This window comes from Cannabis sativa, chromosome 2 (genome assembly GCF_029168945.1).
Source record: "Cannabis sativa cultivar Pink pepper isolate KNU-18-1 chromosome 2, ASM2916894v1, whole genome shotgun sequence".
NCBI classification, from domain to species: domain Eukaryota; kingdom Viridiplantae; phylum Streptophyta; class Magnoliopsida; order Rosales; family Cannabaceae; genus Cannabis; species Cannabis sativa.
Window position 1 is genome coordinate 51422355 of NC_083602.1, and position 24446 is coordinate 51446800.

The following is a 24446-nucleotide window of genomic DNA, read 5'->3' on the forward strand; positions in this document are numbered from 1 at the left end:
ATAGTGGTTTTTTAGTAATAAAGTTAACATTTTGTATTTTTAATGTAAAAATTTCTTAATTTTTTGGTGGTAAGTTTATTTTATATTTTCAAAATGTTACATTTTTATAGTCAATTTCTTATTTTTAATTTTTTTTTTACGGCAATATACATTGATTTTAAAATACTAAAGTACTTTTTGTACCTAATCTTTAAAAATGTTGGACGATAGTAACAAAATACATATTTTTGAGATATTTTGAAGAAAAAAAATTAGCTATAAATGACATTTCTTTTTCTTTTTTTTTTCTTTTAGTAGTTTGCATGCAATGTAATTTATTTATTTATTTTCAAGCAAGGAACTTTCTTAACCTCATGATCTAATATTGTAGTTTCATGGACTTAGTTGCTCTTCAAATAAAAAATGGTGCTAATTCTAGTCCTCTGCCCACCTAACTCCATGCTTTGCCCACAAATAGTATGCCCCAATTGGGCCTCTGCCCCCTAATTCATACAGCTCTGGTACTATATTGTTCTTGTCTATCTCCTGGAGGACTGGACTTAAAATATTCCATGCAGCTTCAACCTCGTCGCTTCTCATAAACAGATGGCTATCACCGTCGATGGCATCGAGAAGAAGATGCTCGTATGAGTCGGGCACCTCAACATTGTACCTGCATAGTTGATGAAGTAAAAGCACCTAAATGAGGCTAAGTAGAAAGAAAGAGAAAACAAAATGCATTGGCATTGTTGTGTAGACATCATTTTTTATGGATGAGCTTACTTGTCCTTGTATAGCAAATTCAACTCTGGAGAATCCAAGTGCAACCCCAGTCCTGGGATCTTATTATTGACCCTGATGAGGATGGCTTCATCTGGAGCAACTCTTAATATCAGCTCGTTGGTAACAAGGTCGATGTTATGCCCCATTCGCTCTCGATAAATGTTTCCTGGGACATGATGAAACTGTATACGTATCTCCACCCTACATAGTATATAGACAAAGTTATGAGAAGATTTGGTATTGTTTTAAATGAAATACTGAATGAATCCTTAAGTCCTTTGGCCTAATGGCTTGTAACTAGTACACACATTGACTAGTGAAAGAAGTAATTCAAGCTAAGCATTGTCAATTCAATTTGATCCAAGTTCCAATCCTCGAATTCATATGAGCCCATTTGGGATCCAATTTCTTATGTAGACTACCTAGCAAATTCATTCTATATTTGTTGAGCCACTAGGAACGTTCTAAAACAAAGGCAGCATAAAATTGAAGCTCAATTCCTACAAAATTAAAATTCTACAGCAGTTCAAACTACCCGAAAAGTACTAGTGTGTTCATTCGAAAAATATGTCAGCACAAAAGGACCATAGAACATATCCAACCTGTGTTCAATGAGTCCTACTCCAGTTTTAACCAAAAAAGGCACACCATCCCAGCGCGCATTGTCAATATACATTGCAGCAGCAAAATATGTGGGTGTCAGATTGTCTGTATACACATCAACTTTCTCTTCTGTGCCTGCTTTGTATTGCCCAAGTATAACATCACTTGGTTCCAATTTACGGATTGACCTCAGAACCTTGACCTGGAAAAGAGCCATTAAGCAGAGTAACTATAGTTCTAAAATTTCTTTTGTTATACTTTAACATTTTGAAAAACTTTGATCATTGTAGTCGAAAGGGAGGGGCCCCCTCCTGTCGTTCCCATCTTTTCTTCCTAGTCTAATGAACAAGTTGCTCCTGCAAAAATAAAAAAAATATATACCTTTTCGTTTCGAATGTCTTCACCATCAAGGCTTATAGGCGGTTCCATAGCAAGCAGTGCTACTGTTTGGAGTATATGACTATGTACTATGTCTCGAATTATCCCATAACCCTCAAAATACCTGTGTAAAACAAAAACACATAGAGCATAGATTATTTTATTGATTCTCTGCTATGCAGCAACCACAACACGGCACATAATTACCTTGTTGGTTGTGCACTCAGGTCTTCAGATAAGACAATCTGAAAAATGTTCCAATGATCCAGCATATATTGTATAAGGCAAAGTAGATTGTAACATTAGATAACAATAAATAAAGAAAACAGAAGTACCTGCACATTTCTTATGTATTTATAACTCCACAATGGCTCAAAAACTAGATTGGAAAATCTTAGAACTGTGAGATTTTCGATAAGGTTCCTTCCTAGGAGATGATCAATCCTGAAATAAGATTGATCAGACAATTACTTCTTTTCACAAATTTACATTATAACAGATAATTCAGTTGCACTGTGCTGTGCCTAAACACCTGTATATTTGTTTCTCCTTAAACTTGGAAAGAAGAGACTGTGTCAACCGAAGAGATGATAGTAAATTGAGACCAAATGGTTTCTCGGTTATTATACGGTTCCAGCCCTTAGAGGTTTGAGCATAATCAGCAAGAGAAGATGCAACATCTATAAGTGCTTCTTGTGGCACAGAAAGGTAAAATATTCTGTTCGCTTCAGATCCCCCCTGCGGTAAGTCAATCGCTTCTAATCAAGTATCACAAGTAGAAAAAAAACCTTTTTTTGATAGTTTTGAATGTTTATTTTTACCTCAACATGCTCCATTAAGGCATTAAGCTTTAACATGCCTTCTCTGTTATCATAACCGCCATGTATATAATATGTCCTACTCAGAAAAGCATCCATCTTGTCTCCACAGTCGTTTCTGAAATTGGTTGTTAGTAATTTGGAGGTTAATTCAAAATTCAATATTTTGATTACATGAAAATCTGCTTCAAAAATGTACTCATAAAAGTTCAAAGTGTCTCTTTATCAAACCCTTAGTAACCTGCTTCTGTAAATGGGGAGATTGTACTATAAAATAAATAACTATCAGAGGTAATAAAAGATTCATACTGATGATCAACACGGCACGTCAGAGTTGAAGCTATTATTGATCTTAGTTCTTCATCTGTCAAATTCTTTCTCGAATAACCGAAAATTCCAATATTCTGCACCCAAGGACAGACATTTAAGAGATAGGTGTTGAATCAAATTTTGTAGACACCAAATGGCCCAAATCCATTGTAAAAAGTTACCAAACTTACTAGATTATCAATTTAATTGAGATTGCTGCTTATTTTTCACAAATTAGCATATAGGAATATAGCAAGAAATTCACTAAAAACTCACTGAGAATGATGTAAATTTAGCCTTACCTCAGGAAGAAATCCAGTGTAATACATAGCAAACAATGCTGGAAAGATCTTTCTCCTTGCCAACTCACCTGTTGCTCCTATGACAGCTATGCACAGTGACGGTCCTCCGGCGACATTATCTGAGGAATTGGAGGAATGTATTTGTGGCAAAGATGTAGGGGATTGCTTAGAAGTGGAAACTTCACATAAACACCAGATCAGATGTTAGGCAAAGAACTTTCTTCAAGTTTGTGAAGTTAATGTCTCATAATCTCAGAGTCTAACATGCCACCATTTTGAATTCTAAACACACATTTGACATTTAGGGTATGTTTGGTTGGGGATAATGAAATGAAATGGAATATAAATGAATCAAATTTCATCCCATTCTAACTTTTCTACAATTTTGGTTGAATGATTAATGTCTTACAAACTAATAATTTTTCTTTTATCAATTTTGTTTTATTCTCATTTCTACAACCTTAATCAGAATGAAAGGAAAAATTAAAATATAATAAATCAACTAAAAGGAATCCATAGGCAAATAAGTTTCAACCAAGATATAGTTAATGCTAACCATGCCCCAACTCAATTGTGGTTCCATCAGAGGCTTGTTCTTGAAATGATGAAGTTGTTTCAATGTGATTTGATGAGTGATCTTTGTCTTGATTTTTGATAATCTTCAATTCATGTTTAAGACCAAATTTTCTGTTAGGCTGCCTTAGTTTAAAGCCACAAAATCCATGACAGAAGCTGGCTCCTCCATAAAAACCACTTGATCCATGATGAGATTTGTTTGTTGAAGCCTAAATTTCATGAACACAAATTAAATACTAACTACTTTCATTTTTTAAACATTTTGATCAGTTGAGAGAAAGACCCTTTGAATAAGCTCAAGTTAAACAATCGATACACATAAAATAGTGATAAAAGACTTACAGTGAAGCTGCGAACATGAGAGTTAGAGAGAGAAAACACTGGTGGTGGTGAAGTTGAGTACTCGGAAAAGGGTACCAAGAAAGCTGAAGACGCCATTGACATCTTCGAAGAGCTTAGTTAGAGTTGCAGGTAAGGATCCACGAGTTTAAGGTCGGTGTCAACTGGTATTGAGTTGGTTGTCTGCCAGTATGATCGAGTACTGATCGTGTCGACTGTAGTGTAGGGGATTGGATTAAGAAGACGAGTGCAGCAAATAATGGTGAGTTTGAGCACAGGTGATAAAATCCATGGGAGTCGTGTGTGTGTGTGTGTGATAGGATTTCCTATCAATTTAATTAAACTAGCAGCACTAAAGTAAGAGTAGAAGAGAAGAAGGAAAAGAGAAATGGTATTCTGTATTGATAATCACCCCAGGAATTCGAGAGCCTTACAAAATCCTTCACAAAAACCCACATAAGACAATTAACTCTTATTTATAGCTAGACTCCAAGAGGCTTAACATACACCTCAACCACACCCAAACAATTCTCCCATAACAGAAATTACATATTAGAAGCAGAGTTATTCCCTACTGCCTCCCCACCTTTAGGCTTTCTAGACCTTTTCCTAGCATACACAAAAGTAAGTGGAGGCCTATCAATACCCCCGGCTTGAAGTTTCACCTTGTCCTCAAGGTGGAAATTTGGAAACTGAGCTCGAATGACAGCAAAGTCTTCCCATGTAGCCTCATACTCAGGAAGGTTTTTCCACTTGATGAGAGCTTGCGGGTTAACCTTGTGGGTACCTGGGCGAATGGCCAGCAGTGATTCGGGTTCCAACATCCATTCCAGGTCAGCAGTAAGGCCCGCAGGAAGGGGTGATGGTTGCTGATTGGGGCCCAAGGCAGCTCGCAGAAGAGAGACATGAAAGACAGGATGAATGGTGGCGTCGGGAGGAAGTTGAAGACGATATGCAGCAGGGCCAACCCGTGCCACGATGGGAAAAGGGCCAAAGAAGCGTGGAGATAGCTTCTCGTTGGGTCGTCTGGCAACAGTGCGTTGTCGGTAAGGACGGAGCTTCACATACACTCGATCCCCAACTTGAAATTGGACATCTCGACGATTACGATCAGCTTGAGACTTCATCTTTTGTTGGGCGCGGAGCAAATTCTGTTTGAGCAGATCCAAAACGGCGTCACGATCATGGAGAACATTTTCAACAGCGGAGGCTCTTGTGGTAGTAGCTGCAAAACGCAGCAGTGGTGGAGGATCTCGGTTGTACAGGGCACGAAAAGGAGTCATCCCGGAAGAAGTGTGATGCGATGTATTGTACCAATACTCAGCCCATGGAAGCCATTTCACCCACTGATTGGGTTTAAAGCTGACAAAACATCGAAGATACGTCTCAAGGCAGCGGTTAACAACTTCCGTTTGACCATCAGATTGAGGGTGATATGCAGTGCTATGTTTAAGCACCGTTCCTTGAAGGCGGAAGAGCTCTTTCCAAAAGAGGCTGAGGAAAATTTTATCTCGATCTGAAACAATTGATCGGGGAATGCCATGAAGCTTGACTATCTCTTTGATAAAAATGGCAGCAACTGTTGGGGCAGAAAAAGGGTGGCGAAGAGCGACAAAATGTCCATACTTGGTGAGGCGATCAACCACCACTAGAATGGAGTCAAAACCATTGGAATTTGGGAGACCCTCGATAAAATCCATTGAAATATCTTCCCAAACTTGCTCGGGAATTGGTAAAGGTTGTAAGAGGCCAGCAGGGGACTGTGCCAAATACTTGTTCTGTTGGCATATCGAACACTCCGCCACAAATTGTTGAACCGCTTTTCGCATCCCTTGCCAATAGAACTCGGCAGCTAGTCGTTGGAAAGTTTTGAATACCCCCGAGTGACCTCCGATATTGCTGCTGTGATACTCATGTAAAAGCAAGGGAATGAATGAAGATGATGCAGGTAACACCAAGCGTCCTCTAAACTTGAGACAACCATGAGTTAAAGAAAAACCCCCACAATCTTGACCTTGACCGAGATCTTTAATAACTTTGGACAGCAGCGGGTCGTTGGCTATTTGAGCTTGCAAATCAGGAATTGATAACACATTCGGCACTGTAATGGCAACCAGAGAAGCGTCTCCATTGATGCGAGATAGGGCATCAGCTGCTCCATTTTCAGACCCGGGCTTGTATTGGATATCAAAGTCATAACCCAAGAGCTTAGTGAGCCATTTTTGGTGTTCCATGGACACTAGGCGTTGTTCCAGCAAGTATTTCAGACTTCTTTGGTCAGTGCGGACCAAGAATTTTCGACCCAAAAGATAGGGGCGCCATTTTTGAACCGCAAAGACAATGGCCATTAACTCGCGTTCATACACCGACTTCAAACGAGCCCTCGTAGATAACACTTTGCTAAAGAAAGCGAGGGGTCGACCATGTTGCATTAAGACAGCCCCGAGCCCCATGCCGGAAGCATCTGTTTCCAACACAAAGGGAGCACTAAAATCTGGCAGCGCTAACACCGGAACGGTGCTCATGGCCTTTTTGAGTTGATCAAAGGCGTCTTGGGCTTCTTGAGACCAACAGAAGGCGTCCTTTTTTAACTGATCGGTGAGTGGTCTAGCGATGTTTCCATACCCTTGCACAAACTTTCGGTAATACCCAGTGAGCCCCAAAAAACCTCGAAGTTCCTTGATGTTTGTCGGTCGCGGCCAGGTGTTCATGGCCTCAATTTTACTAGGATCAGCCGCAACACCCTCAGCAGAGATTATGTGGCCCAAGTACTCCACTTGAGGCTGTGCAAAAGTACACTTCTTCCGGTTCGCGTATAATTGGTGGTCTTGTAAACGAGCTAATACGAGCTCGAGGTGGATCAAATGGGCTTCAAAGGTGGGACTGTACACAAGAATATCGTCAAAGAAAACTAACACACAATCTCCACGAAAATCACGGAATACCTCGTTCATCAAGGCTTGGAAAGTAGCCGGTGCATTTGTTGTTGGAATTTATTTTACCAGGATCTTAGATCTACTCACAAGTATGTTTATTAACATCCTAAATATGAACTTTCTAAAACGATGAAATAAACACATATAAAGTTTAAGAAACCTTACATTGGGTGCAGCGGAATATAATGACTCCTTCCGTTCAGATATCTAGCCCTTGATTCCTTTCTGTAGCAGAGCATTATCAATATCTGAACCTGGATCTCTTTCTCTGAATCTTTGATGCTGAAACTCCTTTGCTGATGATCTTTCTTCACGATCTTCCTCACTATGATTGAGGTATCACTTGATGTGTGTGGGCACTACTCATACACTAAGGATTTCGAAATTATCAAGGAAGAAGAGAGAGAGTGGTCAGCTAAAGATAGGGAGAGAGAAGGCTCAATTTTTCTGAATAGAAAAAGTCAGAAGAAAAGTGTGTAATTTTCCTGAAGCCTTCACTATCTATTTATAGCATTCCACTAGGGTTTGATTTGAATTATATGGCATTAAAATAATGAAAAAATCAATTTAAAAAAGCTACAAAGGTGGCTGGCCATACACTTAATGGATTGGGCCTTGGGCTTTGCAATTTTGCAATTTTAACACCTTTTGTATCTGATTTTCTCAAAAATGTCAATTTCCTAATTCAATCATTTAAATGCCAATTCTAACTATTTAATAACTATAAATAATTATTAAATAATATTGTCATTTATCATATTTATTAATTGCACCATACAAAGTATCATAATTAACAAATATGCCCCTGTTAACTCTTTCTTTACAATTTCGCCCTTACTTAGTGAAAATTTCACAAATAGACATAGTCTAATTTGTGAATTATAATTGATTAATCAAAACCAATTACATGAGTCTTACAAGCAACATTATCTCAACTAGTGGGGGGACCATGGGTCTATATAACCGAGCTTCCAATAAGTAGATCAAGAATTTAACACTAAAATTCACTAACTTATTAATTCTTCGTTGAATCCACGCATAGAACTTAGAATTGCACTCTCAGTATATAGAATGCTCTATATGTTCCACCATATAGACACATCATTAGTTATCCATTGTTATAATCCTAATGTGATCAATGATCCTCTATATGAATGATCTACACTGTAAAGGGATTAAATTACCGTTACACCCTACAATGTATTTATTCCTTAAAACACTTGACCCCGTATAAATGATATTTCAGCTAATGTGAAATGAGTACTCCACCATTTATGTTCGTTTGGTCAAGCTCGAAGGAGATCATCCTTTGCTTACTATTCGCCAGATAGAAGCTATAGATTCCATGTTTATGATAGCGCTCCCACTCAATTGCACTACCGTGTTCCCAAAATGTACGTATCACCCTGACCTAAAAGTAGGCTTAACTAACAAATCAAAGAACACGAATAGCCTTTCAAGATTGAGCCTAATCATATCTGGATTAAGATCATTTGATCTAGGATCAACTAGGCGATATTGACTTGAATAGATTTTACGGTAAGTTTAATTAAATCTAAGTCAAAGTTCAATATCGGTCCCTTCCGATGCATACTCCATGCATCCAACCTGAGCTTTACTTTAACCAATGTTCTGGAAAGAACATAGTATTTCTCCAAATACAAGTAAACTCTTGTTGTAGATTATCATATCAGTAAAACCCTGTGTCTGATAAATCTAGGAAACTTTATTCACATAGTCATGTTTACTTTCCAATGTGTTGACGGCACAATAAACAGGATCAAGTATGTGAAAAGGGTTTCAGATGAATTTATACATTATGTACATATAATCATGAAATAAATCATGTGAACCATGCAACATTAAATGTTATTTCTGATCTATATTAATAAACAAATCTGATTATATTGAAATGAGTTTTATTTAGGGCATAAAACCCAACATTTGTCAAGCCGAAAGGCATGACCAAAAACTCATAATGTCCCTCATGAGTGCGAAATGCCGTCTTCTCCACATCTTGAAAAGCCATTCGTATTTGGTGGTATCCCGATTTAAGGTCGATCTTTGAAAATATTGTCGCACCATGGAGCTCATCAAGTAATTCATCAATCACCGGAACGGGAAATCTATCAGCCACAGTTTCTCTATTTAGAGCTCGATAATCCACGCAAAAACGCCAGCTGCCATCTTTTTTTTTTACTAAGAGAACAGGACTCGAGAAGGGACTCGTGCTTGATTGAATGATTCCGGTTTGAGACATTTCACGAACCATCTTTTCTATCTCTTTTTTCTGTATCTGAGCATATCGGTAGGGTCGAACTGATATCGGTTCCGTGCCTGGTTTCAGCGTGATGAAATGCTCACGGGAGCGATTGGGTGGAAGCCTTGGAGGCATCTCGAAGACCGAGTCATACCGGTCGAGTAACCGGCCAATGGACTTTGGTAGTGGCAGTTGGTTTTGTGTCACCACAGGAGATATTTCATTGAGTTGAACCCAATACCCTTCAGCCCCTTTATCCACTGCTAAAATCATAGCCTTCAAGGAGATTGGTGACTTACATAAGCTAGGGTCTCCTTGCAAGGTTATCCAATTTCCCGCCAATTCAAACTTCATCACCATTGTTTTCCAATTCACTTGCATATTACCAAGAGTTTCAAGCCACTTGATACCCAAGATGACATCCGCCCCACCCAATTCGAGAGGAAGGAAATCAGTGATCACCCTTAAAGCTCCTAAGTCCAACTCGACTTGAGCACAAATGCCTTCAGTTCGAACCTTTCCTCCCGTTCCCAAAAGAATACCATAACATGTAGTGGCTGTGATGGGCAAACCAACAGCAGTCACAACCTCCATTGACACAAAATTATGTGTAGCGCCACTGTCGATTAGCACAGTCACGGGTTGTTGGCCAATATAACCAGCAAGCTTCATAGTGTGGGCTGTGGATATTCCAATTAAGGAATTGAGGGACAAAGTTGCAAGTGTCTCTTCGGTCACTTCAGTATTGCCAGAGTCTGGCGAAAGGGGAGTATTGTCTTCACTAGGTTCGACTTCCTCATCATCAGTGGTCAAAACGATTTGGAGAAGCTTGTGCTCACACTCATGGCCTAGGTGAAACTTCTTGTCACACTTGAAACACAGCCCCCTATTTCGTTTTTCTTGATATTCTGCCTCTGTAAGTCTCTTGTACGTATTGGGGTTGGATGAACGGCTACTGCTTGCCTTTGATGCCATGGAAGTGAAGTTTTGGGGTCTAGTTTGGCCCGCTGATTGAAGAAGACAAGATGGAAAGGGCTGAAAGTTGGGTCGGGTGGGTGTAATTGGGCTGGGAAGTGGTTTAGTGGTAGTGGCTTTAGAAACAGGGCCCATTAAATGATGGCCTTCCTCAATTCTCTGGGCCGTTTCCATTATTTGGGCCAGCCCTTTAGGTTGTAGCATGTGTAAAGTGGCCCTGATTTCTTCCTTAAGGCCCTTAGTGAAGCTTCCCTCTAAAATGTGTTCTGGTACGTCCGGTACACGCGAAGCAAGAACTTCCCAACGAACCCGGTACTCCTTAACGGTGCCGGACTGAACCAAGGACAATAGTTCTTCTGAAAGAGAGCCCACCGGCACTGAACGAAAACGATGAAGCACCATTTGCTTAAGCATCACCCAAGATGTGATGGGTCGTCTTTGGTTTTCCCATTGAAACCAAGAAAGAGCGTCTCCGTCGAGGCCAACGATGGCTATATCCAACTTCATGGATTCGGTCATTTTCGTGAGTAAGAAGTATCGCTCGGCGCGATAAATCCAGCCGTCCGGGTTATCTCCGTTGAACAACGGTATCTCCATCCGAGGGGGTCGAAAATTGGGGCTCTGCGTTTGACCCGGATTGAACGATCCGATCTGAATCGGAGTTAGTGGGGGTGCAGCATTAGGATGACTTGTCGGTGATGGTTGAAGCGTTTGTGGCAGGTGAGTCGAATGAATTCCAGCGGAGTTGAGCTCCCCCGTCGTTGAGCCGTCCCCCTCTGTCGCACGCCGAAGACGATCGGCACTCGCTGCTGCAGGTTCCGGCGTCATCCTTCCAGGCGGTGCGAGTAGCTGAGTTAGTTGGGATATTTGATTTAGCACCGGTTCCAGTTGTTTGGCGACAATTTGTGCGACGGAGCCCTGAAATCCCTCCTGCATCCTACCCAATCCCTGCGTAACTTTTTGGACATCTGAACGGAGGTCCGAGACCTCTTCACCCACCTTCTCCTCGATGAGTTCTGCCATTGAATCCTTCTTGGGTCCCATGGAAAGTTGCTCTGATACCAACTTGATAGGATTTCCTATCAATTTAATTAAACTAGCAGCACTAAAGTAAGAGTAGAAAAGAAGAAGGAAAAGAGAAATGGTATTCTGTATTGATAATCACCCCAGGAATTCGAGAGCCTGGGCTCTCCTCTTTCTGTTACAAAATCCTTCACAAAAACCCACATAAGACAATTAACTCTTATTTATAGCTAGACTCCAAGAGGCTTAACATACACCTCAACCACACCCAAACAATTCCCCCATAACAGAAATTACATATTAGAAGCAGAGTTATTCCCTACTGCCTCCCCACCTTTAGGCTTTCTAGACCTTTTCCTAGCATACACAAAAGTAAGTAGAGGCCTAAGTGTGTTGGCTTGTTGGATCAGATTCAGAACGTTTGATTAGATTAAGGTGACAAGTACATAGTCTGATTTAGTACAAAACAAATGCAAATATGGGACAAAGTAAAGCAGTCAATTACTCACTCTAAAACTATTTCTACTATGAGTCTTCTCTTGTCATATGAGTAAATGATTTATGCAACTAAAATTGTACAACAAAACATAATTTACTATTAAGTTAATTTAAATTTTTATCTCAACTTTAACATGTATATAATAATAATATTATTTATTACTATTGAGTGAAAATTATTATGTGGATAAAGAATAATTTTAAATTATTTTTTAATTTGGTGGTAAACATCTTACTTTATAAGATAATAAAAGATGGATTTTGAAAAGTTACATCTTTTATTGGATTATAAGAGATAATCATCTCATATTTAAGATAAGGAAAAGTGAATTATGAGAGTTACACTTTTATAAAACTTGTATTATCATAAACAAGAACAATTAAGATCATAGTGATCCAAACTTGGAAGAGTAAATTTAAACTCAAAATAAAGTGAATCAATGTGGATTCAAAAAAAATATGAAAAGATAATTAGCTTGTTGACTGGAAGTTCTTCTGCGTCAACGATTATCATAGTGTGATTTAAATCACTCTCTCAAAAAAAAAAATATATGAAAAGATAACAAAATTGGAAAAGCAATTTTGAATCTTAATTAATCAAAGTTGTGAACTAAATTGATGAGAATTTTGTTAACTTTGGTATAATTTTGGGCTAATCTCAATGAGGAGATAACTTTAAAATTATGGATAAAAATAATCACATTATTTTGTGAGTAGTAATGTGAGTTTGGTATTTTAGTTTTGTTGAGAAAACTAAAATTGTCAAATGGTATTTTTCAAAGTGACTTAAAGAGCCATTTGAAGAGGAAAATATACAAAAGTGATATTTTATATACATTTTATGGTAAAAATGTGTGGGTGAGCCACAAATTTAATCAAAATATATTGAGACATTGTTGATTAATTTATTTGATTTTAAATTCAAATTCTAAATCAAGTTTGGCTATGTGCATATGTGAAATTTTGACATATTTGGTGTCAAATTTTGGTGAAAATAATTTCAAGAAGGAAATTAAATTTAAGAGAAATTATAGAGACCAATTGGTCCTCTATATTTCAAAATCAAGATTTTGTCTTGATAATGAAATGTGAAAGTGTGGGGGTGCATACTCCAATATGAGAAAGTTTAGATATACTTGGTGTCTAAAACTAAAATGTGTATTTTTGAGACATGTTTAGTGTCTCAAAATAAAGTGTAATTTAGACATGTTTGGTGTCTAAATCAGTGCTTAATTTTGATATGCTTAGTATCAAAATTATTGAGAATTTGAGTTGTGTGAAAATTAATCTTTTATGATTAAATTTTCATAGCTTAAATACTTACCACAAAGTGAACACTATATTTTGGCATGCATAATTCACATGGAAACAATAGTGAGAGGTTATAACAAATCGCTTAATCTCCGTACAAGATTAAAGCATGAATTTTGAGGGATGGGACCTAAACTCCCTTAGTGTTTATCTCATTGATGGTAACCTATCTTAACACTAGTAAAAATCTAGTCTCAAGTTCAATAGGTAATAACAAGTCAATAGAGTGAATGTGGTACTCAATTGTCCCATCTATGGATGAGTACATGTGGTGAAAATTGAGGGTTAAAACCGAAAGGTTTTTTAATGGAGCTTAAGCTTAAGAAAGCTCACTTAAGCTTAAGAAGTGTCTATAGAGTGGTGAGACACTAAAACTCCACCCATATATGGACTAGAGGTGGTGCTGCCTCTTACGAGAATTAGGAGTATTCTCTAGAGATTCCATGAATTGGAATTTTACACATGGCCATTAACAGTGCAAAAACGAGACATGCGGTCTCAAGTGAGCATTAGCAAAGGTGTGTGTGTTATCACCAGTTTGAACTAAAGAAATAGTAGTTCAATGCTACGGCAACCAAAATTTCATCAAACTTTGTGGTAATTATATTAAGGTAAAATTCAAGCCGAAAGACATTTTATCTAATGCACTTAAGCAAGACTTCTTAAAGTGTTTATTTATTCAATCAAAGTGGGGGAATGTTATATTTTGATATAATATTTTTAAGGGTAAATGGCGGCAAAACTCCCCAATACTTTCGTTTTGGTTTCACTAAACCCCCAAAACTCAAATTTGTGCGGGTAAACCCCCAAAACTAGGAAACTGTTAGCAATTTAACACTTCCGTCCAAATTTAAATGTTAACTGCCAGGTTGGATTGTCCACGTGGACACAATAAACACGTGGCACATTTTTATTGGTCCACGTAAATAATTATTTAAAAAAATAAAAAATTAATTATTTTAAAAATAAAAATTAAAAAAAATATAAAAAATTCTTTTTCTTTTTTTTTCTTTCTTCTTTTTTTCATTTCTTTCTTTTTCATTTTCTTTTTTTTTTTCCTTTCTTTCTTTTTCTTTTTCTTTATCATTATGAACCCTAAACCTAAATCCTTCCTAGCCACCACCCACCACCATTCCTTCCTTACCACCACCACCTTCTTTTTCTTCATCTTCTTCAGTCATCTACTACCACCACAACCATCCAAATCACAAAAAAAAAAAACAACAAAACAAAACCAAGCTCAAACAAATTCAAATCCAACAAATAAACAAACACACACACATATATATATACTAAATCTTAACCTCAAAATTAATATTTGAAAACCCTAAATTTATTTCCCCACAACTATTTGAAAATCTTAAATATAAAGAGAAAGAGAAGAGATCGTGAAAGAGAGAGAGAGAGAGAGAGAGAGAGAGAGAGAGAGAGAGGAGATCGATCCGAGCTGGCTTGGTTGTCCCCGACGTCCTCCTTCACAACCACGTCGAAGCTACATCTTTGTTCGCCGACTTTAATGGCGGATCTGAGATGGAGGAGATGGTGGGTGGTGGCTTTAATGGCTTCGAAGTCGGCGGAGGAGGACGAGGCCGGAGGAGGACGAGGCCAGAGGAGGACAACGCCGGAGGAGGTTGAGGTTCGGTGGTTGTGGAGGATCGGGGACAGAAGAAGAGGAAAGAGAAAGGGATAGTGCGAAGAGAGGAGGGAGATCGAGAGATGTTTCAGAGAAAGAAAAAGAAAGAAAAGAAAGAAAAAGAAAAAAAGGAAAAAAAAAGAAAAAAAATTATAAATAAAATAATTTTTTTAATTTTAAATAATTTTTTTTTTGAATTTTTTAATTTTTTTAAATAATTATTTACGTGGACAATCCAACCTGGCAGTTAACAACTAAATTTGGACGAAAGTGTTAAATTGTTAATAGTTTCCTGGTTTTGGGGGTTTAGCCGCACAAATTTAAGTTTTGGGGGTTTAGTGAAACCAAAACGAACGTATTGGGGGTTTTGCCGCTATTTACCCTATTTTTAATTAATTAAATATATGTTACAAAGTTACAAGTTTGTTACTAAAAAGATAATATTTAATCTAGTGGGAGATTGTTATATTATTATTAAATAATATAATATATGAATTAAATATGTGTAATAAACTAATAATATGTACAGGCCCGGCCCTGGGCATAGGCGGGCTAGGCCTGTGTCTAGGGCCCACCTATCCCAGGGGCCCAAAAAAAATATTTACCTTTTAAAATTATACCATTTTTTTTTACTGATTTTGAAAAATACTATATTTTTTTCTAAATAAGGACCCAAAATAATTTTTTTTCTATGGCCCACTAAAAGTCAGGGCCGACCCTGAATATGTAACATATGACAATGTATATTATCTGTCATTATTTTGTAACATATAGGAGAGTTACTTGTTACTATGAGTAATCTCCGTTTATCACCAATATTAAAAGGTGTTACACATCTTAATTTGAAATTCATGCTATAGGATTTATGGTGTGTGCATGAGTTACATTTGAGTCCATAACACCCATGGGGGTTATGAGTTTGAATTTCAAATGGTGATATCCTAAAGACTATATAAAGAGGTCTAATGTGCTCTTATTGAGTAGAGAAATTTTCTATCAAGAAAGCACTTTGCTAGAAAACCCTAAAAGGCTTGATAATTCTCAAAGTTATTTTTTATGAGAGTTCCCTTAGTGCTTAGAGATAGGGGAAATAAGCTTTTGGACAAAGGTGTAATACCTTGTGTTCAAGTCATGGTGATCCCCACTAATCTACAGTCAATACTGTGAGTGAGTGTATACATATATAGTATTCTCTTGTTATATATATATACATATATTATATTACATGTGTTGTAATCTATCTTCTTCTACCTTTCTTATATATGATATATAGTGTATATATGATATATAGTGTATATATGTCTATTGTATAACATATATTTAATCAATTTCTTTTATTGTCCTTATATTATTTTTACAATTGAGTTGTATATATCTTAGTTTATCTTCCATTGTAATAATATCTCTAACAGATATATGATAATTTGCTTAATATATTTATAGCAATTAATGGCAATGGATAGTATATAATATTTTTTCTTTTATAGCCTATGATATAGCATCAATATATCAATATAGCAATCAATATATCAATATATATATATAAAAGAGAAGTATGATGCGATGACGTGACACTTTAAAATCACTTCAAACAATTTTATCTCATCTCTTTTTAATTTCCTCTTTTTTTAATTTTTTTATTAGATTTATAAATATTTATTTATTTTTCCATATTTATTCTACCATTTTATTATTATTAATTATATTAATAATAATTTTGTTTAAAATTTATATAAAAATTAATAAATTTAAAATTTGATGCAATTTTATAATTTAGTTATCATCAAATAAAATATATAATTTTTTATTATATATATAATTTAAAAAATTTTAAACATCCGTCGCAAATTTTTTATTAGGTTTATAAATTTTTTATAGGTATTGATACCGCAAAAAAAAACTTAAGTATTTATTTACAACTGAGAGTTAAACTATTTATACCACAAATTACTTTTTAATATTATATATATATATCATATTTTTATATAATACTATATTAAATTTTTATTTATACTAAAATATTATATATTTAGGTGTCCATAAAAATTAATACCACCTATAATTTTACATAAAATACAATTTAATATAATACTAAAAATATGGCATAACAAACGAACCACTTGTGTAATATACCCTCTAATATTCGGCTCACACTCACAGTTACTATCATACCTCATAATAGATTGTGTTCTTAAATTTTATTCACTTATAAAAAATGAATTCAAATTCTAATTTATTTTTAAATAAAATACGTGTATTACATGATATTTATTTTAAAAAAAGAAAAATCATATTTTTACATATAAAAATTCATAAATTAATATTAACTTTTTGCTGATTTTTATAACAACCGTGCACTAGAAATTAAATAAATAAGAAAACCCTATGTTTCTTTTTTCTGCGGTTAATTTCGTCATCGTCGGCTACACCAATCTTCTCTCTTCCCAAGCGTGTGAATCCTCTTCTCTACTACGATCCGCGATCAGCTATTGAACAGGTATAAATTTCAATCCATTTTTTCTGGATTTTAATTTGTGAAATTATGAATGTAAGAATTTCTTGTATGGATACAATTACTGTGACTGTGAATGTAATTTGGAGGAGTTTCTTCTAAAACAAATTTGTGTATTTTTATTGTAATTGAATAATGATGAGTACATTATATATTTTTATGAAGACATTAGAGATTACTGGTAAAGATGGTTGATCTGATTTTATTGCTTTTTTATTATGGTGTTAGTAGCTTTTCTGTTTAACGAAGCCAAACAGAGAAAGAATTATTAGTTACAATGGTACGTCCTTACGCTATCAAGGATAAGATGAAAAAATGTGAGAGACATGACAAAGAAGAAGAAGAAGAAGAAGAAGAAGAAGGAAAGGATGGGTCATTTGAGATTGATTATGGAATTCCAATTCCACTTGCACAATCTCAACAAACAAGCCTCAAATCACAACCTGGTGTTATATTTGTCCTTGAGAGAGCTTCTTTGGAAGTTGCCAAAGTTGGAAAGGTCTCCTTAATTATCCTTAGTAAACTTATTTGGATTTTACTATACATACATAATAACCAGTTTAGATCTTTTTACTATATATGTGTAATCTCAGTTGGTGTGTTCATGCAAACACTTAATATCTCTCATTTTTCACCTTTTGATCACAATCAAAAAGTAACCTTGATATATGTCAAACTTTTACCTCAGCCATAAAAAGAGATTGTAAAAGATGATATTTTTAGCATATGTTGTATATTCTCTTTTTAACATATTTTGATTTTTTTTATCTTTTTCACAACAGACTTATCAGCTTTTAAACTCAGATCACTCAGTTTTTTTAAGCAAAATGGGAAAAACCAAAGGAGATTACCGACCTGATATTGTCCATCAGGTTTGTCTTCTTTCCTATAAATATATATATAGGGATATGTTTTTGTCTCGGGTTTCAGGGTACATTAAATGAGTGTCAGGTACGTTTCTACTTTTTAACCTTAACTACCCCAGATCAATCTTAACCCTCAGATCAAATAACTCCCTCATCTAACAGCTGCCGTACATCACGAATTACAATCCATAAAAGTACAGTAACGGGACAAAATCATAATTGAAAGCTAATAGTGTGAGTTGATGATGACTTGATTGCACTAATTAATTGAGAGATTATTATTTGATTATTGTACTGTGTAGGCTCTTTTGGCCATCTTAGATAGTCCACTTAACAAAGCAGGAAGATTAAAAGGATTGTACATAAGAACTGAGAAAGGGGTTCTAATTGAAGTGAAACCCAAAACTCATTTGCCAAGAACATCCAAACGTTTTTATGGTCTCATGTGTAAGTAACTACTACTCTCTCACACTATATATCATACTTATAATAACATGCTTATAATATTTTATAGTTAATTTCTTTGTTTTTGTGTATTCACTATTTATTTCATTTACTTAATTTGCAGCACAATTGTTACAAAAGCTGAGTATAAAGGATGAAAAAACTCACACTAAACTTCTGCGTGTAATAAAAAATCCTGTAACTCAGTATTTACATGTTAATTCTCATAAAATCGGTGAGTTTTTTAAGTCTTGTTTTTCTTTAATATATATTTACAATTTATCATGTAAATAATATATGTGTGTGTGTGTTTGAATGGCAGGATTCTCTTCTAGCTCAGAAAAGTTGATAAAAATGAAAGACTATGTCCATAAGTTTGAAAGTGATAGAGACATCGTTTTTGTGGTATGATGTATATATAACTTTTTATAACTTTAGTGTAAATTTTCTAGAAATTGTTATTTGATTCATAGTATTAATTATGCATGTATTTGGATCAGGTTGGTGTAATGGCTCATGGAAAAATTGAGCCGGACTACCATATCGATGATTTTATAGCTGGTAAAATTCTTTTCGTCTTAATTTTCTAAAACATTTAAGTGGTTTTTGGTAATAGTTTGATTTTTAAATTTTTTAATTATAAAATAAAAGTAAAATTTTTAGTTCTTAAAAAATAAAAATGCTTTCTATGACCTCTTTTATTTTTTAATTTATGTTCTGTAAAGTTTATTTTTTAATTTTATTTAAGTCCGGGTCAGAAGTCGGATTCAAGGTCATTGGTTAGAATTTAAAATATTGATTAAGAAAAAAAATTATTTAAAAAATATTAAAAGTAATTTTTTTTTGTTGTTTTTAAGAAAAAATAAATTTAGATTCTCAATTACAAAATTGAAAAGATTAAACAGTTTTATGGAACATGTTTTTTATAAATATTTTTACTTTCTTAATTTTAAAAATAAAAAATTGATAAAAAAAGTATTAGCAGTGTTACTTTAATATCTTTTTATTATTTATCTTTTGATTAATTTTGTATGGTTTTGTTTATAGTTTCTAATTACTCGTTGAGCGCTGCATGTTGTAGCACAATGATTTGCCAATCGCTGGAGGAAAAGTGGAACATATTTTAAACTGGAATTTGTTTGGCTGTTAGATTATCTATTATTAAAACAATTTAAACTATATGTGATTATGAATGAATTTTATTTTTATTAATCAGTTTTTACTGTTGATATATATATATATATATATATATATAATAAGAATGTATATGTTGCGTATAAACTCTTCCTTTTGAGCTGCTTACAAAAGAAGATGAAAAAATTGAAATATTATCATTGAGCCATGTGGCAACTTTTGTATCACACCTTAAGGTTTATTTCTTGATTTTTTTGTCATTTAGTTTATTGAAATTACTGATTGTAGACCATTTAAGTTTCTCCTTATTAATTAATTCGAGTGATAAAAATAAATCTATCTCAAGAAGCACAAAGTAAAAAGATAAACAAAATAAGTATATAGGATATGAAGGGACATGCAAGTCCTTAAAAAAGTACGTAATAAATTTTATAAGAGCTTGATTCCCACCATAATTAAAGAATGCAAGGTATTTTAGATATGATATCTCGATAAATAAATTGCCTTCAAAATAAGTGCAAAATGTGTTGACTTAATCTAAATACAAACTTTTAATATTTGTAATAATGATTTTATAGAGAAAAATTAAATAATGATTTAATCTAAATACAAACTTTCAATATTTATAATAATAGTTGATTTTTAAAATCATTTAAAATTATATAAAAATATAAAATAATTATTAATATAACATCATTCAATAACTATAATAATGAGTGAGAATAAATCAAACAATCAAATACTTACCATTTATATATTGTATAGTAAATTAAAAATAATTTTCTTCATAATAAATAAAATGTATAATTATATGAAAATAAGTTATTATACACACATATTGTAATAAAGTTATTTGTATAATGTATATATTACTGTAAATTGCCCTTAAATATATCTCATGAAATGAGTTCAGGCATCAACAACACTACATATACAATTAAAAACAAATAATAAATGATCCATATTACAAGCACAAAATAGGAAAAAAAAAATAAATACTATTTTAAACCTTGTGTTTTGTAAAAGTTATTAATTGGACCCTCTGTTTTGTTAAATGACAAAATAGACCCTGTATTTTCTAAAATTGTGCAAATAGAACCATAAACTGATTTTATGCCAACATAAAACTTAATAATCTGATCTAGAGATGTTATGATAAAACTAGTTACATTTCTGTATTTGTTTGTGTTAAAAATTATCTTTTAGTTGGTTATATTAAAAAATAAAATTGTTGAAAATTGAGCTCGGGGTCCTATTTTTACCATTTTAGAAAATATAAGGTCCATTTTGTCATTTAACAAAATAGAGAATCTAATTGGTAACTTTTACAAAACACAGGGTCCAAAATAGTATTTACCAAAAAAAAAAATACAAAATAAGATTTAGCAATAGCATGTGTCACTTAAAAAAAAAATAGCATAAGTCACACCATAATTTTTTTTAAAAAAAAAAAATAGGTTTTATAATTTAGTCAAAGTATTGCATACTATTCTTTTTTTTTTCTTGAAGTAAGGACAACTCCAATGAGGAAAACTAAATTTAGTGTTAAATCAACACTAAATGGATACTATTTCAACGCTAAATTTTTTTCAATTCCAACCACAACACTAAAAATTACATTAAAAAATATATTCTTTATTATACTATTTTTCAATTAATAAATTCTATTATTATATAATTATTTATTTTTTAAAAAAAAAGGATTATTTATTTATTTTTGACTTGAAAAATGATTATTTAATTATTAAAAAGTAACTCCCACCAAAATAAGAATATTTTTAGAGTTGAATTGAAGGCTTTTAATGAAAAAACTACATCAAATTTGAGTTTTTAAAGTACCATTGGAGATAAGTACTAGTCTACTACTACTTACTTTTCTAATTTTAAAATTATTTGATACATGACATTACACTAATATTGGCTGTTACCAATTTCAACTTAAATTTCTATACTCTTATTATAAATGAAGCTATCATAACCATAAGATACCAAAAATATACATTTTACATCAATCTAATGATTTAAAATTTAGTGAGGTTTTACATCCCTCAAATATAAGTGAGATTTTATATATAATTAGCCTATATTTATATTAAAAAAAATAGAAAACTCTTGAATTAAAATATATGCAATTGTATCCTTTGTAATTGAGCATTGGACTACACCTTTGTATCTTTATCTCATAACGTAGATGGTGTAATTTTTCAAAAGGCGAATCGTTTGGGTTTTGATATGGTGGCAAGGAATTCAGGCGGGGTAGTTATTGAAATTAGAAAAGTTGTTGTGGTGCTGTTTGTTGAAGCCATGGGACTTAGGGAGGCGTTGAGCTGGATAAAAACTAAAGAATAGACTGGTGTGGTTGTGGAGACGGATTTTCTTAACCTTGCGAATGACTTAAGGTGGCGTTTGGTTGGAGGTGATGAAATAGAATGGAAAGGAAAGGAAACAATTTTTATTCCATTCCTTTGTTTGGTTGCATATTAAAGTGTTTGAATGTCATTCCAATGAAATGGCCTTTCTACCATTTTGGTGGAATGACAATTTCATTTTAAAATAGAAGAAAAGACCATTTTGTGAGGTTTCATTACTGTGTTATGACATATTAATTATATTTGTTGAATTCTTTTAGTTTGTAAAGTGTTTGGTGTTTGTTCATGAGTGTCCTACTTTCAAAACGACAATGGGTTTGCTTATTAGAAAAGGAGCTAATGAGTAATGAAGTTTATGAGGTTAAGTTAAGGAGCTAGATTTTACTGAAGCTCTTTCAATTGAATGCTTTCAATAATTGTTCTCCTCCTTCAATTGATTATATGGATTTGTCTGAAAGGTTGGTTGATTTAATTATTCAAAAAGGCTTCCATTGGCATTTAACAAAGTAGGTACAGAATCTGATCGTACATTTTTGTATATGTTAGAAAGGAGTGATTTTTAATCCTTTCACTTTAATCTTTCTGTGTCTAGCTGTTAGTATCAGTTAAGTTAATTAATTAGCTGTCGATTAGGGTTGTATATAAACCGCCCAAATTGAATAACCCGTTCTGTTAAGACTGTTAATGACAATTAGTTAGTCGGTTGAGATGTATTGATTGAGTTGGTTAGTTAGTTAGCTACTGTTAAGCATTCTGTTATTAGTTTGTTATGTCAGCATGTATAAATGTCTTGTATCACAATTGATTCAATGAGATCTTTCTTTCCTTCTCCACTCTTTCTCTGTTCTTTCTCTCTTCCCTTTTTCCTCTTCTTTGTTCTGTCTTTCATGGTTTCAGATTACAGGTTCTAATGGCACAGAGGTTTAACATGGTATCAGAGCGCTGGCCTCCGCTTAGTGCAAACATGGCCACGGTTGGAGCTGCTGGAATCTCCAACAATGGTGCAGCTGTCAACAATCATCAAACCACACAGAATAGAGGTTCTCAAGAACCGGTGTACTTCAACCACAACATTTCGATTCGCCTCAATGACTACAATTTCTTGCTGTGGAAACAGCAAGTTCTTGCAGCCATTAGAGGAAATCGTCTCTTGAAGTTCATCAAAGGACCACCACCACCGGAGTTCGATACAGATGAAGATCGCAATCAAAATCGAGTGAGCCAAACCTTCATCGATTGGGAAGTTCAGGACCAGCTCCTAGTCTCATGGTTGTTGTCGTCGATGACTGAAGGATTACTCACAAGAATGGTAGGGTGCAATTTAGCTCATCAGATCTGGAAATCATTGGAGAAACACTATACTTTGCAGGTCTCTTCGAAGATTTTAGAGTTTCGCACAAAGCTTCAAAACCTAAAGAAAGGAACACTAAGCCTTAACGATTACTTGCTGAAAGTAGAACAACATGTAGACCTTCTTGCAGCTGTGGGAGAAACATTAAGTGACAGGGATCATATTGCAGCAATCTTCAAAGGCCTACCGAGCGAGTACGACACCTTTGTGATCTCCACCAATACTCGTGTCGAACAATACACAGTAGGTGAGATCGAGGCTCTGCTTTTAGCCTCTGAATCGAGGATCGAAAGATCTGCGAAGGATATAGATCTCAGTGCGAATCTTGTGACTGATGATCAAGATTCATTGATGGAAGCTAATGTTGCCTGGAGAAGGTTCAAACAACAGCAATTCGGTCGAGGAAATCCCCAATCTAGTGGCTTTGGTCAATATGGAAATTTCTTGTCTAACAGAAATTTCAATCGTGGAATCGAGTTTGGCTCATTCTCGGGTCAGAGTTCTAGTGGTCGAGGAGGAAACTTCTATAATCAAGGAGGAAGATCTGCACCTGGAAACAATGGCAATAACAAAGTGCAATGCCAGGTGTGCTTGCGTTTTGGGCACACAGCACATGACTGCTTTTATCGATTCGATAAGTCATTTTTTGGTGCAATATCTGGTGCAACATCTGGTGTGAATTCTATGTTGAAAACTGGCAGTAACAACACTCAGCAGACACAGATAACTCAAGCCAATATTGCCACAAATAGCAACCTGGATGATGGTAACTGGTATCCAGATTCGGGAGCAACAAATCATTGCACTCCACAAGTTCAAAACATTGCAAATTGCTTTGACTATGGTGGACAAGATCAAATGTATGTAGGAGATGGTACAGGTTTGTCAATAAAGCATATAGGTCAATCTTATTTTATTCCTCGGCATACTTCTCATTCACTTGTCTTGAATAATCTTCTTCATGTGCTTGAAATTACAAAGAATTTGATAAGTGTTGCTAAATTTTCAAAAGATAATAATGTCTACTTTGAATTTCATGCCGATGTT

At 34.5% G+C, this 24446-nt stretch overlaps 2 protein-coding genes across 5 annotated transcripts; one reads left to right on the plus strand and one right to left on the minus strand.

The window, feature by feature from the left end:
- Positions 1 to 303: 303 nt before the first annotated feature.
- On the minus strand, positions 304 to 4540 carry LOC115719345 (inactive glucose-6-phosphate 1-dehydrogenase 4, chloroplastic). Of its 2 annotated transcripts, none has more exons than XM_030648337.2 (12): positions 4091 to 4540; positions 3729 to 3957; positions 3173 to 3351; positions 2871 to 2965; positions 2565 to 2679; positions 2276 to 2481; positions 2079 to 2187; positions 1951 to 1988; positions 1747 to 1867; positions 1365 to 1567; positions 763 to 963; positions 304 to 652 (listed from the first exon to the last, which is right to left on the minus strand). In XM_030648337.2, the coding sequence occupies exons 1-12, from the start codon at positions 4190 to 4192 to the stop codon at positions 415 to 417; spliced, it is 1836 nt and encodes a 611-aa protein (XP_030504197.1). In that variant the 5' UTR covers positions 4193 to 4540; the 3' UTR covers positions 304 to 414. The 2 variants fall into 2 exon arrangements, with proteins under 2 accessions (XP_030504197.1, XP_030504198.1); XM_030648338.2 differs by having other exon boundaries at positions 3173 to 3291; positions 4091 to 4534.
- A 12527-nt stretch (positions 4541 to 17067) lies between these two features.
- Positions 17068 to 19760, plus strand: LOC115720769 (uncharacterized). Of its 3 annotated transcripts, none has more exons than XM_030649946.2 (8): positions 17073 to 17220; positions 17464 to 17734; positions 18018 to 18107; positions 18404 to 18548; positions 18670 to 18780; positions 18868 to 18950; positions 19046 to 19106; positions 19593 to 19760. In XM_030649946.2, exons 2-8 carry the CDS (start codon positions 17513 to 17515, stop codon positions 19670 to 19672), a joined length of 792 nt encoding a protein of 263 aa, XP_030505806.2. In that variant the 5' UTR covers positions 17073 to 17220; positions 17464 to 17512; the 3' UTR covers positions 19673 to 19760. The 3 variants fall into 3 exon arrangements, with proteins under 3 accessions (XP_030505808.2, XP_030505806.2, XP_030505807.2); XM_030649947.2 differs by having other exon boundaries at positions 17467 to 17734; XM_030649948.2 differs by lacking the exon at positions 18018 to 18107 and having other exon boundaries at positions 17068 to 17220.
- Positions 19761 to 24446: the final 4686 nt, after the last annotated feature.

Coding starts and splice junctions, on each gene's coding strand:
- LOC115719345 (XM_030648337.2), bottom strand. CDS start 4,192: ATGTCAATGGCGTCTTCAGCTTTCTTGGTACCCTTTTCCGAGTACTCA. Junction 3,958..4,090: donor CTCATGTTCGCAGCTTCACT/GTAAGTCTTTTA, acceptor CATGAAATTTAG/GCTTCAACAAACAAATCTCA. Junction 964..1,364: donor GTAGGACTCATTGAACACAG/GTTGGATATGTT, acceptor TATACTATGTAG/GGTGGAGATACGTATACAGT.
- LOC115720769 (XM_030649946.2), top strand. CDS start 17,513: ATGGTACGTCCTTACGCTATCAAGGATAAGATGAAAAAATGTGAGAGA. Junction 18,108..18,403: donor GACCTGATATTGTCCATCAG/GTTTGTCTTCTT, acceptor TGTACTGTGTAG/GCTCTTTTGGCCATCTTAGA. Junction 18,951..19,045: donor ATAGAGACATCGTTTTTGTG/GTATGATGTATA, acceptor TATTTGGATCAG/GTTGGTGTAATGGCTCATGG.